This window comes from Chelmon rostratus, chromosome 2, assembly GCF_017976325.1.
Source record: "Chelmon rostratus isolate fCheRos1 chromosome 2, fCheRos1.pri, whole genome shotgun sequence".
Classification (NCBI taxonomy): domain Eukaryota; kingdom Metazoa; phylum Chordata; class Actinopteri; order Chaetodontiformes; family Chaetodontidae; genus Chelmon; species Chelmon rostratus.
The window spans coordinates 21,651,302-21,669,855 of NC_055659.1; the positions used below are offsets into that span (position 1 = coordinate 21,651,302).

Below are 18,554 nucleotides of genomic sequence, written 5' to 3' on the forward strand. Positions count from 1 at the left end.
GGTTTGCTAAAGTGTTAGACAAACTGTGAACAAATGAAACATGTAGTCTATTCAAGTTGTTTGAATGTATTCAAGGACAAACAACTGGCCATGAATATTGTGCTGCAGGTGATATTTGGTTGGTAGTGGCCATGATCTCTGGAGACAACCTAAATCCTGTCCTGAGGTTTTCAGGCCTTGGTTCAAGGAGAGCTTGGAGCAGACTCACAGCCTGTGATATGGACATTTTAAATGTATTCTGTTGCCATAGTGCCATCTATAGGTGAAATGACATAATCATAATTTTGTAGGATTACCTGGAGTTGCACCTGTTCTTTAAATGTGCTAATTTTTGCACATTTAACAGCTGCTGTAACTTGAATGATGCCAAACAACAACACTTTGCCATAAAAATATTTAATGTACCAATGTTTTCTATTTTCTGCAGGAGGAGCAACTGCAAAGAAATGTTAAATAGTTTTGGCTAAAAAAAATGCTCTTCTCCTGTCCTGGTTCAGGCGAAACAACTGAGAAATGAAAGTTGACCCAATAGCTGAGATCAGAGGAAAGTACAGACACAGAACTTCAGCTGACTGTGCCCTGGGAGGATAGTACTGAGGAGGACGAGGACAAGAGCGCAAGTTGGAAAATATCAGCCCCTCATCCTTGAGAGCCAGCAGAGGGGATGAACCTCCCGGTCGTAGCCTGGTTACAGGGGGGCTTCCCTGTGTAGCCACTGTAGAGAGCGTTGGCAGTCCTCAGGGTCAGGGGTCCAGCCCACATGAAATTGGTCAGAGACATCACCAGAAGGGTGGCTGTGCACATGAAAACCTTTGACATTTATGGCCTTAAAATGGCTGTAGATTGAAATATAAAGGGCAAGAAATGGGCTTTTGCTTTCCCCCGCACAAATAGATATTACTATATATGTTTCTTAATGGTGGATATGGACTAAATGCCACTTAGGAAGTGTATTAAATCTCAATAGAAACGTCTGTGAGAGAGCTTTAATTGCAACCTCAGCACACTGTAAAATGCTTCTCCTGATCAATGATTGGTGTAATATTCCTATAATAATCCCACAGGGATGCACAGTGTGTGGTGCTCAGCAGTGACATATAGTGACTTTATTGTGGTTTTATGCATTTTATGCAATTTAAACACGACTTCTGTTGAAGCGATCATTTTTATCTTTTTTATCTTGCTGTGTGATGACTTATAGGTTTGCTTTAGAGGAATTACTTGAGATTTAAGACTTATTGGGCCTGTAGAATTTATTTTTTCATAAGGTCATGTTGTGGATACCATGAGCTCTGCGGTTGTTGTTGAACATTTTGGATGCCCATTTGATTTATTTCATCTTTCAGTTTCCTCTATGGCCGCTAGGGGGTGGTCACGTGCAAATTTATACAGACTTTCAGATACAGGGAGAGTCAGCCTGAAGGGCTGTCCACTTTTATTCCAATGCCGAAATGTTTAAGAAGTATTTGGCTGTGAAATATTGATCTTTAAGGCATATCTGAATATATTGCATTACATATAACATTGATATCATGTTCCTGGCACTTCAGGAGAAAAATAAACACAGAAACATTTAGAATAAATGCATATGTTTCAAACTGTTTGACTGGTATAATCCATAAAGAGATTTCCTCCCAGACAGCTCTAATTAGGATTTTACTCTTGCTTCATATTGTTATTTGCCAAACTACTTACGTGTGGAGTCAATATTGCACTAAATCTTGTCTTATCTTTAGATTAAAATGGCAACAGACACTTAAAAGGAGCAATACAGCAACCTGCAGGAGGAAAATGACAAACATAAGTAGCTCATCTGTCAGCAGAAGAATCCTTTGGCCTCTCTGGATAGGGACTAGACGGACATATAACCTGCTATACTCTGAAACTTGGGCCACTAAGGGGTCTTGCATGAAGATCAACCGTTTTAACTCAGTCAGTGTCCTGTTGCATCTTAGGTTACCTTTCACTCTGTTTTTGTTTAGATATGATCTAGATATGTGATATGTATATGCTACCCCACACAAGGAGAAGAAGTCAGAAGTTTTAGCCTCAGTGTTAAAATTGTTAAAGGTTTCTTCACTGAAACACACACAAAGCAGGAAACATATCCACATCTGAGACGACAAACCAGGTACTACAGTTAGTAATGCTAACAGAACTACACCATCTTCATCATAACTGCTGGAGGCAAGGGAGTGCATGAAGGTGGAGGCAGTTCAGTTCACCAGGAGACAGATGGAGCTGCAGACTGCCATCAACCATGACACCACACTGCACACATTCATGCAGAGGAAGCTCCAGGAAAGGATTCCTTTGGGAGATGATGAAGGCCCCAAGAAGAGACGTATAATATTCCATAAGGAATCATGTCTAATCACTGCTCATTAGAGAACAGCATCTTCATCAAGGCTTAAACACACCTCGTCTCCACCTTTATCCCAAACAGACGTCATCAGACTTGTTCACACTCGGTGAACTTTATCTCACAGTAACAGAGAACCAGCAGCAGCATCAGAGCAGAGTTACGAGGCTGGAGCAGCGTTTAAAACATACTGTAATAAATGGCTTATTTTCTGTTGTACTGTTTGCTAATGTCTGTAACTAACTATGAATATAATTACTCATAATTATCCTCTAATGCTAGGCGGCTCCCAAGAAATAAACTCGGATCCAAGCTGTTTCCTAGCAACACGTTTTCAGGTGCAGACCTTGTATCTCCATGATCTCAGCTCTTATGGGACGAAAAACAGGTTTGTTTCCAAATGAAAATGATTTTTCGACATCATCCAGCCCACTTCCAGGGGTTATACTGTATGGGCTAAGGAGTGCAGAGAACTTTCTCAAGCCATGGATTAATCTACAAACCTGAAAAATCACCACATATGAAGACGGCTGAAGCAGCAGCAACATGTGCAGGCAGACATCCTCAGTCTTTCACTTATGAAAGTATGTCAGGTGGAAACCCCGCTCTGACTGTACATTTATGTACTCTCTCTGCTCCAGGTATCCTTGAGGAGAGTATTGGCAGAGTTTTATATCAAAGATCAGTTCTAATCTCACACTGAGACAGTCTGTGTTGCACCTGACACAGCCGTTTGCTGCTGGACGTGCAGTCTGTTTGTGGCTGTAAACAAACGCCTGCTGCAGGTGGAGACGAGGTTAATGGAAAACCAAAGCAACGAGTGAAACGCTTTGGCAGAGCTGAGAGGAAGAGTTGGGTGACAATTCTCTGTGGGTTTGTCACAACGAATGATGGATTTCACACTGCACATGCAGTGGCATGCAGAGGTTTGGAGACACGTTACTGTGAGTAGCTAAGAGAGTAAAAGATGACCTGATTTACAAATGGCATAAAGTTTAAGATGACATATTTCTTTAATATTTTAAGCAAGATTCCTTTTTTTCATTTTCATCATTTACAGTTTTAAAATAACAAAAAGCAAAAGTTTGGGCCCCTGCATGGTCAGTACTTAATAAGGCCTCCTTTGACAGCTACCCTAGCTTTTTGTAGCAAGATAAGACTCTTTCAGTTCTTGTTTGGGGGTCTTTCACCCATTCTTCCTGCAAAAGGCTCCTAGTTCTGTGAGATTCTCGGGTCTTCTTGCACGCACTGTACTTTTGAGGTCTGATGATGCTTAGGTCGGGGGACTTCGAGGCCCATGGAACGGCCCTCAGCATTGTGGATTTTGAGGTGTGTTTAAGATTGTCACCCTGTTGTAGAAGCCATCCTCCTCCTCTTTAGCTGTTTTACAGATGGTGTGACGCTTGACTGCAGAGTTTGCTGGTATTTAATTGAATCCACTCTTCCCTCTACCACTGAAATGTTCCCTGTGCCGCTGACTGCAACACAAGTCCAAAGCATGATGGATCCACCCCTGTGCTTGACAGTTGGAGAGGTGCTCTATTCATGAAACTCTGCTCCCTTTGACCTCCAAACACACCTCGGTCATTACAGCCACAAAGTTCTGTTTTAACTTCATCAGTCCACAGGATGCTGAGTTTTGTGGTGAGGATGCACGAATCTTCTTCCATGAAGCTCAGATTTGCGCTGGTGTTGCTGCACAGTCGAACAGCACGCCACTGCGTCAGAGTCTGCTGACTCGAGCCGGTTTTGTCCTTCCAACAATACATCGAGCAGATCGCTTTGAAAGTTTGAAAGTGTCTTCTCAGAGCCTTCTCCTGCTTTGTGGGCATCAATTATTTTCATTTTCAGCGTGCTAGGCAGCCGCTGAGAGAAGCCCAGGGCTGCTGATTGTTGGGACAAGGTTTGAGGGGTCACAGTATTTATAAAGCCTTGAAATGTGCATCCCCTGGCCTTTCCTGACAAGGACTGTGATCAAGCCAAAGCACTAACAAGCTGCTTAAGATCAGAGACTTTGGCAAAAGTTATCTGAGAGCTCAAATCTCTTGGGGTGATCAAACATTTGCACATCATTTTCTTTCCTTCACTCTAAAATTGTACAAATCAAAAATGATCCACTATTCTTGGTTAAAATGTTGAAGAGCATGTTTAGTTTGTATCTTGATGCCTTTTGGGGATCAGCTCATCTTCTACTCACTGAACTATTCACAGTAACACAAATTGTGGCCAGAGGTGCCATTCACTATTGATATAAAAATACTGATTTGTGCAGCTTCAACGCACAACTACGGTTAAAGGGACAATGTGCTATTTCTCCCCGCAGTCTGTTCCTAGAGACTGTTTAAACACGACGTGTGATGTGAGGTCAGATATCGGAGTTGATCCGAGCACTTATCCCTCGTCATTCCCTCCTCTCCAGAATGCAACACTTAAGTCTGGGGTTGACAAGCCGGCTCCCCGCCTGTCCCGGACCCTCCAGCTGGAACAACCAGGGGTTTTATCACCCCGCCAAGGTCTGACAAGTGGGGTAGGCGAGGGTGGTGGGGATCACTTAGTGGTATGCTATTGTGTGCCTGTCGCCCAAACTCCACAGGATAGCATTACCCTCCTCACATCATCACAGCACTAAAATAACAACAGGGCTTTGTCTCACTAAACTCCTCCCTTTCAGTAGCCAAACAGCTTAATGTGCACACACACATCCCACTTTGTGATACGCATGCAAATACACACAGGCACACACACACACACAAACAATTCTCAGGATAGCTGAGGACCACCAACTGCCCATCCTCTGTGGTCAACACACACACATTCACTCCCTAACATGGCATGAAAAGACTAGCTGGTGTAGCCATGTTTTCAAGCAGCGATTTGATTATCCTATCAACAGATGAGCACCACTCTCAGAAATACAACCTTGTTTCTTTCCCCCCCGCACCATCTAGATAAAATGTTTAAAAAAATCAGAATGAGAAGCTGGCTTCTGTCTTTGAACACTTTTATTAGACGAACATGCACAGACCTAGCAAATGGACATTTTCTACTAAAAAATACAGGCATGTGGTTTTGAGTGTATAAAATGATGAGGAAAAATAATTGAATTAGCCTCAGCTGAATGTGGAAAAGGCTGAAACTGAGACAGCTCGCTATGTTGATGCTGGTGAAGTGTCCGCTTTGGGGGCCTGGACGATAAAATTTCATCCTGAGCCTCTTGTGCTCTTGAGTGAGTGCTGGACAGAGAAGATGCGGCCAACATAAAGATGAATAAATACACCCCTGTCCATATCTCCTTCAAGGGCAGTGGGCCAGCTTCAAGTCATATACCGGCAAAAGGTGGACTTTCTATTTGGTGAACATGCTGACAAAAAAAGGTTTACTCCTGGTCCTTTTCCTCTCCGTGGGTGATGATGTGAACCAGGTTCTTGTAGTCCAGGTTCCCTGCCACATCTGGGGGGAAGGCAGTGAACATCTGCTCCATCTAACCAACAAAGAGCAGATATTACCATCACTTTTATCAGAGCTGTACCCGTTCACCAAGACAACACATCACTCAGTGCGCATGAAATGATGTGATGATAATTCACTGAGGGGTGCATGTGTGTGTGTGTGTGTGTGTGAAAGTCTTTCCGACGTGGATGCTGATGATCGTCACCATGACGTTCATCCCTCTGTGCTTTTTGGACTCACCCACGCACACAAAGCGCTCTGACACAATAATGATAATCAGTGTAAAAGCACCACGGCGTACCTCTTCGGGGGAGAATCGGTCTGCTTGTGTTGTTAGCATCTGTGTCACACTGAGCGGGGGAAAAGAGAGAAAACACCGTGTGAGATGACGAGGCCTGCGCTCACACCAGGAGGAAGGGCGCACGTCGTGATGTGGATGAATGGAATGAGTGCAGTCAGACTCAAACACAGTCATGAACTGAGTGAAAGCTTTCATAACGCCCTTTTGCGTTGAATGATCACATCGCAGGCTGACGTGGCGTGAGGAGTGCAGTGTGTCACGTCACTTACTAGTCCTTCCTCAGCACACCTTTCCCCTCAGGGTCGAAGACTTTAAACGCGTTGAGGATGGTCTCCTCTGGATCAGCACCTACATAGGTTAAAACTGTCAGCACAGTTCTCCAAACATGCTTCAATAATGCAAAGTTTTTGTGATCAAATGTTCATCTGTAGCCTGCGTGTCCTCACCTTTCAGCTTCTCACCGAACATGGTGAGGAAGACGGTGAAGTTGATTGGGCCAGGAGCCTCTTTGAGCATGTCATCGATCTCTTCCTGCTTCACGTTGAGGCGTCCTAAATGTAGATTAAGCAGATTCAGCTGCTGCACATCCACTAAAATATGGACCTTTAGTGCTCGAAGACTGGGGTCTTTGTTTCTGCAACAAAAACTAATCAGCTCACAACGTCTTGCACAACTGAATACAGGTGATACATACCAAGAGCTGCAAAAGTGTCCCTCAGGTCATTCTTGTCGATGAAGCCGTCTCTGTTCTGGTCCATGATGGTGAAGGCCTGAGGTCAGTGCACAGTACATATAAATGAGTCTCTCTGCTTTGAGAGGTGATATCTGCACACAGATTGCAGCCACATGCTTCTAGCCCACGTCTCAGAGAGTAGAAACCCAGTCATTGTTGCACATAGTTTTAGATTCCCTTTCTACCCTTGAATATTTTGGGTGCCATCTTTATAGGTGCGCACTGTTCAGTATTTATAACCTGCGGCCCCCCCGGGGTTTAGCCCGGCATCCAGGGCATGCCCAGCAGTTTATCTGCAGCCTAATCACTGATGACACAGTCTGGATGTCTGGGCACCATTGACTCTCATACCAGCATACCACAAACCTCACTGCTGCCAAGCCAGAGGCAGGAAAATAGACAGGTGGACATACTGCAGGGATGAACAATGGAAATGGAAAGACAGAGGAGGACGTGGACAGAAGAAGAAATACTCACAACACTTGGACCATAATAGCTATATTCATGCACAATTTCCACAATTCTCACGTCGTTTTCAGCCAAATCTAAACGAGCAAAATAAAGATCAGATGAGCAGCTTTCACCTCTTTAAATTCCTGGATCTGAGCCTGCTCAAACATGGAGAACACATTGGAGTTGGCTCCCTCTGCTGTCCTCTTCTTGGCTTTCTTTGGGGCCTTTTGGCACAAAGAAAGGAGAAGAGATGAGGTAGAGACTATACGCCGGTTAAGGCAGAGCTACATGTCAGACGATATCAATAAAAGGGACTGTATGGCTTAATAACTGAACACTGTGGTGAAAAATGGGGAATAACACAAGAGCATATATTTAATTCAATTTTATGCTCACAAGATCAAAATGTGCAAAAATGAGCTGACTGTATAAACCAGAAATAATTTGACATGTATAATTTCAGTATCCTTAAGCAAGTCAAACACTGTGGTTATATTTTCTTGAAAAATAAAATATGGTGCTTGTAATCCAGAATGTATTAAATGTTGCCCGTACATAGCAACACATTCAATGTCTGGTGAAAAGTTGTACTAATGACACTGCTGCAATGGTAAGCCACCATCCATAGATGTTTTTACTTGGGATTCATCTAATTAAGCTGATCAATTATCACAGGAAATGTTTAATTGGTGTTAAGAAACATTAAATGTTAAATTTTATGTATGAGTAAATTATAGCACTCATCTGTACAAAATGAAGTGAGAGTCCCTGAAAAAAAAAATAAAATTGTGTCCTATATCTCTCCTTGCACCATCAAGCAGCACACAGACACACAGACACACAATGACTTACCATGGCTGAACAGCTGGGAGGTCAGTCCAACAATGATGCCAGTGAACAATGGGGATATTGTGGGTAGCCTTTTGTAGCCCCATCCCTCAGTTCCACTGGACGATATTTATAAACTATGTCCTCTTTAGGAAGTGACAGGTAAATGATGCTTCATACAGCACATACAGTATTGCATGCTCGCTAAAAATGTGCGCACACACACACACACCCCTCTGTAGTAGTTACTCGCCCTGTGTTCTCATGACTGACACTGGACGAAGAGATTGGAATAACTGGTTTAGAATATCAGGAGCAGACTGAAGGTTAAAGCACTTAATCACCTTATACCGCCCTCTGTCCACAGACCACTGTCTTGACCGTCTAAACTACAGAAAAGCAGAGTATCAGCTCAGTGAAAGCGATGTTAGAAATGCAAGACAGAATATGAAATCTGTTGGACTGGTTTTAAAGTCTGCGGTCTTTTATTTTGTCCGAATGAGCCGAGTGTTAGTGCCACCACAGGTGGGATAAAGTCTCACATTTGTTCTTAGCGTGGCAGAAATCAGGTAGTTTTCTTACAGCTTGACTAACTTCAGTTGAAGTTGCGTGGGGCTTCAACAGGGTGATCCAGTCCCATCTTAAAACAATGTTTAATGCCATCTGAGCTGGACTGGAAAAGTCAGAGGCAATGCTAAGACTGGGTGTATGCTGAAAATGCCCCCCCACCCCAATGTATTAAATGTAACTTGAACAATATGATGCAACTGGAATGGATGTGGGAGAAATACATTATATGTGTCTCTCTATTATAGAACAAAAGTGCCAAAAGCTCCTTGGATTGATAAATAAATGCTGCAGAAAAATAATAAATGATTGTAGCGTATACTGCACCTCGTATGGAGTTTACAGGTAAAAACATTTTAACAGTCCAGCAGAAACAAGAAACAGGTCTATGTGAAGAACTGGAATTTCAGTTTCAAAGGTCTTTGACCCACACTTTGAGAACCAGAGCGCTCAAAGTCTGTCTTAAATGTGAGCATATTTAAGTGAATTTACCTGCTTTCACCATCAGCTTTTGATTTAGTAGTTCTGATGTGTGCATCAATCATCTCTTGTCCTCACTGGATACAAGACATGATGAGGGAGCGTGAACATCACCAGCTCATTTAGTGCAATTTATTGACCTGTCAGGACTGTGTTACCGCCAACCTTTGTCACATTTCTCTCATGCTTCTTCACATGACTGGCGCCGGCTTACCTTTCCCCAACATTGTCACGGTACAGTATGGCACAGCACGAATAGTACACGCTATTTATGAGGCCTCATTCATACTCTGAAGGTAAATGCACTGGCTGACGATGAAATGTTTGACTGGAAACTTTCTCACCTCCACTGGCTTCTTCTCTACTGGAGCCTGCAGATGAAGGCTCATTCTGTCCACAAAACAAATTAACACGAGCAAAACACAGATTCTCTAATTTCACAAAAGGGGCCAAAGAAGACGCTGCATCAAAGGATGTCTTGGATCTACTTCTGCACTGCACTGGCGTTAGCCTTTAAGAGCCTGTGAAACCACTAAGCTCAGTGTTGTCAACAGCAGTAGGTGTGACATTCTCAAGTGCAACACTGCTGACACTGAACGCATCCTTACAATGTGCTATGTCTCTGCACCATTAACAAGTCATCCAGTATCACTTGTGGCTCCGGGGTCAAGAAAAGTGAGTCTGTGAAAATGAGCTGAATAGGCTGGGGTTAGGAGGTGAAGCCACAAGCGGCTGATCTATATAAAGAGAGGCGCTGAAAGCCTCCCTGCGCTCGCTCCACTCACTGTCACATAAAATGCTGTTGATGAACTAACAGCAGATGTCAGTGGTGTCGTCTCACAGTATAATGTGTACATGGAGGTCAGAATTAGAAGAGTTATTGTTAACCGATGGAGCAGACGCTGTTGTTGAGAACGTTTCTCCCTCAGCTCCTCTCAGTTTCTGATCCGAGCAGCGGCTGCAGCTACCGTGACAGGAATGGCAGGCCACTGCCGCATTGGCTGAGCGCTGGGATCAGACGCCTATAAATAGACTAACCTCCTATAACACAATGGACGTGGACAAATGGTCATTTCACAGGCAGCCTCAAGTGAGTGGCGAGTGAGAGCAAGAGGGGAAAACGGCTTCAGATATGTCCTCTTCTGTCTGCAATCTGTGATATCTCAACACAGGATATCGCTTGTTCAGAGGCGCGCAGGCACAACATAAGGAGGTAAAGTAGAAGTGAAAGACAATGGTTATAATATTTAATATTCTGTGACAAAATCTCTACAGGGAATGCTAATAAAACATTTGTTAGCAGACATCAATATCATATCCAGCGTTACAGCATCATGTGAAAAGAAACAGATTTAAAAGAATAGAAAAATAAAACAGGATGGGAAACCCTTGTTGAATAGAGTCCTACAGAGGTCAGTGGAGAACTTGTGCAATCTGTAGCATGGGGTGCTTTTCGTTGAATGACCAGTGGATCAGTTCTATCTGCTTGGCTTAAATACATTCAGGAAGATTTTCACGTCTAAAGAGACCAGAAAGTTGATTAAACGCCTTCCTATTGAGCGCCCTACTGTGAACAGACACAATGGGCAAGTTCAAGTGTGGCACGTCATCCGTTTATGTTCTAAAAACATCACTAAAAACACAAAAATATCCCTTTTTGATAAATCTAATTATGATATATTGTATAGAAATAAGATTAGCTTGGTCAAGCGTAAGCGCCTTGAGAATGCGAGCCAAATATTTGGATGGATTTTGTCTTTTAAGGTCGGACTGGCTGTTTAACTTGCCAAGAGTGCCTTAATAAAAGAAAAAGAAGAGCTTTATCGTCGTATGAATTTACTGTGCAAATAGATAATAGATGAAAGAGAGGAGAGGTTATTCACGTGCTTCGCTGTTAAATCGTGGAATAAAAATATAACCCAAATGAGGCAGAAGCAGAAGACAACACTCCGTTTCATTTCAGATATACATATCCATGCCATTCACGAATCAGAAAAAAAACAAAGATTATTTTCATCTTCACCTTGAACAGTTTTGGGTTATATACAATATAAGGGACATTGTACAAAAAGAAATGCTCAAGTACTATGTTGAAAGCTTCAAACATGATCTTTTTTTCTTTTTTTTTTACCCTCCTGTCATATAGTTCAGCACTGAGGTTTTGCCTTTGACAGATGGAAGTGCATACACGAGTTGGATCCAGATACAATCACTCACTTGATAAAGGATGTTTGGACATATTAAAAGAATACTCGTCGGACATTCAAGAGGACACGTAATCACTTTTTTCTTTAACAAAAATAGACACGGCTTATCCAGCCTTGAAATTCCTTCTCAATATATATAAAATTATGTCTCGTCTATTTACAGTCAGATAGCGTTCTGAAGGATTAGAAAGTCCTGCTGAGGATTGTGGGTAGTGCAGTTTTAGTGTTGACCTATCTGAGGGCAGACAGTCACGTGGTGTGTGGTTCTACAGGGCAGGGGGGGTCATTTATTTTGTTAAATTTGTTTGTGCTCCAGCCAATCCTGTCACCGTCACTAACCGCAGAAGACTGAGGTTAGCACAGAATGATTGTAATTAGCTGAAAATGATTGTGTTGACACGTCGGCGCAGGAGTGGACCCAGAAATGCTAGTCGATGTCCAGGACCCTCCTGCCCTGATCTGTGGCTACTGTGGACAGAGCTGAGTGTGGAAAGGAGCCAGATGTATTAATACAGCTTTGAGTGAAATTCTGCCATTTTCATTAGAGACTGACTTTGTAAATATTGACATTGACTTGTAAGATAAAGTTGCTACGGCTGTGCTTATCTATCATAGTCACTACTGTCTGGAGTTAACTGAAACTAGCAAAACCCACCGAGTCAGGTCTAAATTTGCGAACTTTGTTTTTGAAGAAGAAATCAAATAGATTACTAAACCCTTATCGGAGTACAGAGCACATACTCACATATATCTCAAAAAACCCTGCTCAAAAAATTGTTAATTATGGCGTTTTGTTGACCTTTATTGACTCGGGTCAGTTCGTTGAGAAAACTAACCTGATTCTAATGACATCTGTTTATTTCTCTCGGTCTCTCTCTGTACTGACAGCTACAGTTGTTTTCCTCTGTGGGTTCGTCAGGCGTAACTGATGTGTGGCAGTGTTTCATCAGAAGTTGGTGACATTTTCTCTGCTCCCTTCTATCCCTCTCCAAAGACGACTTCCTCTGTCCATGCTGGGTATGTGGCTCTGCTCTCTCTCTCAAACAGATGATTGGTCCCATACCTGTAGGACAAAGTTAAAAACATAAAGCAGGTTAATGGACAAGGAGTAAGATTGTTATGATAATTTGAAATATGTAAAGTGAAAACTGGAACCAAAGCACACAATAATAAAACAAAAAGTCTACAGCCACAATAGCGGATCTTTGAGCGACATGCTAACATGCTTGTGTTTAGTAGGTAATATTTACCAGGTTTACCTGCTTAGTTTAGCCTGTTAGCATGCTAACATTTGCTAATAAACACTGATGCAAAGTCCAGTTTAGGTTGATGAGAATGTCAGTAGTTTTGTAGGTATTAGTCACAAACTAATTCAGACAAACTGAAATTTTGACCTGATTGAGGCGCTGGATTAAAACTCTGCAGATCATCAAGGTTAATAAACTGTATCCTCGAGGGGCCTTGAATATCGTGGCAAATTGCACAGCAATCCACCCAATAGCTGTAGATTTCACTCAAAACCAGCAATGTCTACCTGCTGGTGGCACTACAGGAAAGGTCATCAGGATTCCTTCTCTAGGCACTGAAAATATACGTAGCAAATTTCATGACAATCCATTAAATAATTGTCAAAACACGTCACTAAAAAACGAAGATCAATCAATCAATCACAGTCAAGTCATTAGAATTTATCTTCCAGGAATCACAAATGTCTTTACAAAATGTCATGGCTGTTCAACCAATACCTGTTTGGATATTTTCAGTCTGGTCACCAAATGACTGACATTGTAGTCTCTAGAGCCACCAGCATGGCTAAAGAGTTTTGTTACCATCACTGTAATTTTAGAGGTAACAGTAAACTCACATGCAGGAAAAGTAAAAATAATAAAAAAAAAAGGTTGACAAACCTTGTTTACAGGGTTTATGGGCGTGCGACCAGAGCCAGTATGAAGCCTTTGGCGCTCTTCGAATCGCCCGGGGGACCTCTCCCTACGAACGTCCATCATCCGGCCAGGAGAGCGGTCCATTCGAGGGTCTGCCATGGCCCTGCCTGGGGAGCGCTCTAACCGGGGGTCAGCCATCGCCCTGCCCGGAGACCCAACTATCCGACTCTCCAGCATCCTGCCGGGAGACTTCTCTCTCTCCAGTGGACGACTGGGGGACTTATCCCGTCGAAATTCCGTGCGAGCCTCTCTGTAGCGGTGAGGTGTGCCGGGATCTCCGTGAACCAGGGGATTGGCTGCCAGCCTTTTGGAGATGTGCTCATTGTAGGAAGGAGGCCCACGTTTGTTAGGGCTGTTATGGCAGCATACAGATGGGCAGATAGCATTGGTCATTGTAAAAGGTATTTTGTGATTGGGTCGTGGGCTTTGCTTGGCACCGTCAGGTCAGTCAGCAGATGTGGGGAGGATGATGGACTCATCAGCTGATCAAGCTCATGTCATGAGCTGTAGCGCAGTGCATTTCATAATTAGAAGACACTGAGCCCACCTACTCAATTTGGTTTTCTAAATGAGAATAGTGTGAGTGGCTGACGACAACAACTAAAGAGCAGAACTCTGACTGGCTCACAAAGCCAGGTTTCAGTATCAGCACAGTGAATAATGAAGGCTCAGTTGTTAGTGAGCTTCAAATTGTAATAGCTCAATCTCAGGACATAAAAGCAGTAAGTCAGTCTTTATTCAACAAATTCCTTTCTACAGTACATTTGACAGGAGGCCTTTTAAAAAGTCATTTGAATTTAAAAAGACATATCTCAGGATTTATTACAGATAAAAAATGAACTCTTCCTCCTGTAAAGAACAAAATTAGTGTGTTATGCTCCTGTTCTATAACCAGATCAAACAGAAAGGCCACAATTTAACCATCACCACCTGATGCCAACCTGTGCCCAGCAGTGCCAGCTAGTCCCATTCACCCTTCAACAACACCAGTGTACATCACATAAAGGATGTAGTGTTCCTACAGTCTGCATAATGGCGGAGACTAAACTTCACCAAAATATAAATGAATGAAAAAATAGTATTCTGAAGTAAACTGCAAAATAAATAAAATGCACATCTTTGTCTTATTTTTAAGTGGGCAACTGTTTTATTTCCCTTCAATAGACAAATGAAGGCATGTCATAATTTATTTAACATGTAAATAATACAGGTGTCAATCAAACCTAGGTGGAATGCCCAAATTCTTGATTTTTCCAATTAAGTTATGGATTAGGGGTACAGTTTGTGCATTCTGTTAATTTATTTATTCATTTCTGTATTTTAGAGAACAGACATAAGTGTGACCTGATGCAGATTTAACAAATAGTGTACGTCCTCACCTGCGTCCGGAGCCGTTCCGCTGCAGCTCTCCTGCGCCCTCTTGGCTCTGGACCAGGTTGCCCTTGCAGCAAATGACCCGCAGTTTGTTCTGGTAGGAAGAGGCCAGGTAGATGGCCCCAGAGGAGATGGCCGGGCCAAGGAAGCGTGGGTTTGGGATGTCCAGGTGTGCATAGGAGTGGGGCCTTGAAAGAGATGAGAACATTAGACACAGTACGCTTTGAAACAGCAGTGACTGAAATGGATGATTCTCGTCGAGGTGGTTACTGAGCCCTGGCAGTAATGGGAAATTAACAGTTCAATCACTACAATATGCAATGACGCTAAGCAAAGATCCATAAAATGATGATGATGATGGTTACTGTCATTAACAAAGGCAGAAGGCAATCTTACCCCAGAGCAGCGTGTCCCAAAATTTCAATAACGTCCAGAGAGTTGAAGTAGGTCACGAACAGGTAGGGCTCTCTGTAGGCTAAAATACCAAACATTCACATAACTTCATGTTATAAACATCATGTATTGACCATTGAAGAAAGAAAGACAGTTTGAAAGTGGCATGGAGGAAATTCAGATTCACACTGACCAAATGAGAGAGGCAGACGGCTCCATTTGATATCATCAGTTCTACTCCTGCGTCCGTATGCATCCACAAACACACCAAACTCTGCAAGAAAAATCCAGATATTATACAAATCTGCCTGTATACAGATGTTAACAGTGAAGCTGTCACAAATGTGATGTGGAAAACTAAAAGCATGAGAGCAATAAGCTCCTGTTATAATGAGTGTACATTCTCTCCAGATTGGTTCCTTCACTGTTCCCAGTGTTGACATGCAACTGCACACACAACGTACTGTACACGTGTGCCCACACAGACAGAAAATAAACATCTAACCATGGAAACAGAGCAGGTATTCGTCTTTCTGCGGCGCCGTGGTGACCTGGATGATGGAGATGGGGAAGCTGTGGGAGGAGGCGGCGAAGACAGCTGAAGCTAGCGTCACATCGTTTTTATCCAGGAACTCTGTAGAAAGAAATCACATCGGCGTGAGTCAGCTCGTTCAGGTGTGAATGCTGAAACCTCACAGTGACAGAAACACAATTGTGTAGACGTGCTTCGAACACCATCTGGTTGACAGAAAAACATCATTTTAAAAAGTAACATAAACACAGGATGTGTGCGAATAATCGCAATGGTGGGTGACCTACCTTCCAGTACATACTGCTTCATCTCAATTTCATAGAACTTGTTGGTGCCGATAATGATGCTGTAGCCAGTGAAGTGGATACAGCTGCAGGGCTCTGATGTCTCAATCTCCTGCATATACAAACAAAAGTTCAGCACTCTCCAAATCTATCACTCCCTGAAGCAAAACAGAGCATCTGCTTTGCCTTCTCCTCATGACGATATCATTCAGCTGTCAATATTTAAGGCCCACTCACCTTTCTGATGCAGAACTTGTTCAGGCTTTCGTTAAGTCGCAGAATTGTTATCTTATTGGGCATAGCAGCACAGATACAGGTCCCATTATCGATCTGTAAAGAAAGAACAGCACTGCAGTCAGTCAGAATATCTGCAATCAGAAAGCAAGCTGCTATGCTAAGTTAAGCTCATTAATGGACTGAATAACAGTCGAACTAGAGGGATTTTTCTCTGTTTATGTGACAACAGCCTAACCCACCTTTCCAGAGGAGAAGAGGTGGCATCCCTTGACTGTCTCAAAGATGAAGGGATTGAGGTCAGGCTGAGCCGGGAGATGGGACTGCGACAAAGACTGCTTCACCTTCTTGATCTCCACCAGACACAAGGCCCTGTCCTCTCCTGGATGACACAACAAACGCACCACGTACGATCAGAAACACAAGCAATCTTCTGTTGACTTCAGTGCATTCACACACACGATTATTACCAGCTCAAGGTCTCTGAAGGACTGAACCATAATATGATCCAAAAGTGCATTTGCATGAATGGCTTATTGGATTTACTGGAACTGCAGAAAAAGCCAGAGTTACCCTCTACATCCCATTTTCAAAACAATGAATACATCAAATACTTGTCTAGAGTAATTTATTACAGAGAAAAATAGTAATACAGTATAAAAATACTAGCTTGCACTGTTATAAAAGGACTAAATCACTGTAATATAGATATATAGAATATAATATAATGTAATATCATGTACTGACCAGTGATCATCAGCAGCTTATCGAGCTCCTTCAGGATCTGGATCTGGAAGACGGAGGTCAGCCCCGGGATGTGGGTCAAAGAGTTCTTTATGACATTTAGAGCATACAAACCCTCCTCAGAGCCGACCAACACGATCTGCGGGAAAGGATAGGGTGGATTGTAAGAGCTTCACACGTGAAACATGCAGCAGGGTAGCGAAAGCATAAAAAGTCAACTTCATTATGCTCCTGTTTGATGGTGCAGGGTTTGTCCTTGTACCTGGTCAGTGAGAGGCAGAGTGCAGTTGATGTCCAAACGGTCGTCACCCTCCAGCTTCAGCAGAGAATTACCCAGAAGTTTCTATTAAGACAAGAATCAGAGAGACAGAGACATGGGGCAGAGGGAGGGGGCAGGTTAGGCAGATCATCCAAAAATCAGCTGCTTCAGAGCAAGAAACTGTGACCCCAGCAAGGATGAAAGCCAGAGAGCTGTTGCCAACTCAAACAGAGATTTCTGTTATCCGAATGAGTTAATTCATCCTTCACTATGACTAAATTCTATTCATGTAAGCTGAGGGTGTCTGCACCAGTTAACTGACACTTTTTCTCCAAAGACAACACAAAAAAAACACTGCTTTTGATTTGGCGCAAGCGTTGTCTGATATTTTTCAACATCAGTGCTACTACAATACTCATGTATGTATGTATCTACTTTTTATACTTTCATGCTTGGGCTATTAAACAAAGAACACAAATATGTCAGACTTATTCATTTTAAATGTTGTCTTCACACAAACAACCCCAAATAAAACCTTTTCTAAATACAGTACAATGCACAATCACAATTTAAATTAGAATCTCAAATCAAAGAATAACTAAACAGAATCGGAAACTGAGGGAGCATTTGATGCAAACTTTTAGTTCTTCTCAGTTCCCCACACTTAGTGCTGTGGACACAATTCGGTCAGCATGTTTAAGATGTTTAACTGTTTTCTGGGTGGCCATAGAAACAACAATTCACAGCAACAAGCAGCCACGGAAAGTAGTTTAGTCCATAAAGTGCCTTTTTGATTTATAATCAGTGTTCAAAGCTTTATGGATGCTGTTCACCTCAGTCTATAAGGTACAGATGACCATTTTATGCCAGAGAGCTAATTTTGATAAAGTGCTGCAGTGTGAAATTGACCAATTGAGTTGAAAAAGGGTGAGACTAAAAATGCATACACCATGAGGCCAAAAGTATATAGATGACAATATCCACATAATTTGACATGCTTTTGGCCAGTGCTATTTATCTTGGTTTGGGCCCCTCAATTCCAGTTAAGGAAAACATTAATGCGAATAATGAGATTCAGACATTGTGATATGCATATTGAACCTTTAAATGCATATTCAAAATGGTAATAAAATTATGAAGGGAGGGGTAATGCTGATGCTGACATAGAGTTCTGAGAAAACGTAACACTGTGTCCTAGGTTCATTTATCACAGAATGTAAGTCAAACGTGAAAGTGCATCTAAAACAGCAATAAACACACAAACACCAACAGCAGAAGCCTGCAGACTGAAGTTAAGCTCAGCTTGCTGAAGGAGTGTCTGTCACGCTCCAGTGAAGGGGGCTCCAGCAGTGCATGGCTTTTGCAGAAGCATGCGTGATGACATAGCATATGACACCAGGCTAGAGGTGC

The 18,554-nt window shown here is 42.6% G+C and overlaps 2 protein-coding genes across 5 annotated transcripts in view; both read right to left on the reverse strand.

Moving 5' to 3' along the window:
• Nucleotides 1–5,352: 5,352 nt before the first annotated feature.
• On the reverse strand, nt 5,353–8,225 carry myl2a (myosin, light chain 2a, regulatory, cardiac, slow). The gene is made up of 7 exons (XM_041944538.1): nt 8,152–8,225; nt 7,431–7,523; nt 6,808–6,883; nt 6,560–6,664; nt 6,383–6,461; nt 6,114–6,162; nt 5,353–5,843 (listed from the first exon to the last, which is right to left on the reverse strand). Exons 1-7 carry the CDS (start codon nt 8,152–8,154, stop codon nt 5,739–5,741), a joined length of 510 nt encoding a protein of 169 aa, XP_041800472.1. The 5' UTR covers nt 8,155–8,225; the 3' UTR covers nt 5,353–5,738.
• A 2,174-nt stretch (nt 8,226–10,399) lies between these two features.
• Nucleotides 10,400–18,554, reverse strand: part of cita (citron rho-interacting serine/threonine kinase a) — a 38,054-nt gene continuing 29,899 nt past the window's right edge. For all 4 annotated transcript variants that reach the window (XM_041957997.1, XM_041957981.1, XM_041957989.1 and 1 more), the window contains 11 exons: nt 17,148–17,228; nt 16,889–17,024; nt 16,384–16,523; nt 16,145–16,237; nt 15,911–16,019; nt 15,597–15,725; nt 15,285–15,365; nt 15,095–15,173; nt 14,704–14,886; nt 13,289–13,676; nt 10,400–12,444 (listed from right to left, as the gene is read on the reverse strand). In XM_041957997.1, coding sequence (XP_041813931.1) covers nt 12,421–12,444; nt 13,289–13,676; nt 14,704–14,886; nt 15,095–15,173; nt 15,285–15,365; nt 15,597–15,725; nt 15,911–16,019; nt 16,145–16,237; nt 16,384–16,523; nt 16,889–17,024; nt 17,148–17,228 — 1,443 coding nt within the window. In that variant the 3' untranslated portion in view covers nt 10,400–12,420. The remainder of the gene's footprint in view (nt 12,445–13,288; nt 13,677–14,703; nt 14,887–15,094; nt 15,174–15,284; nt 15,366–15,596; nt 15,726–15,910; nt 16,020–16,144; nt 16,238–16,383; nt 16,524–16,888; nt 17,025–17,147; nt 17,229–18,554) is intronic.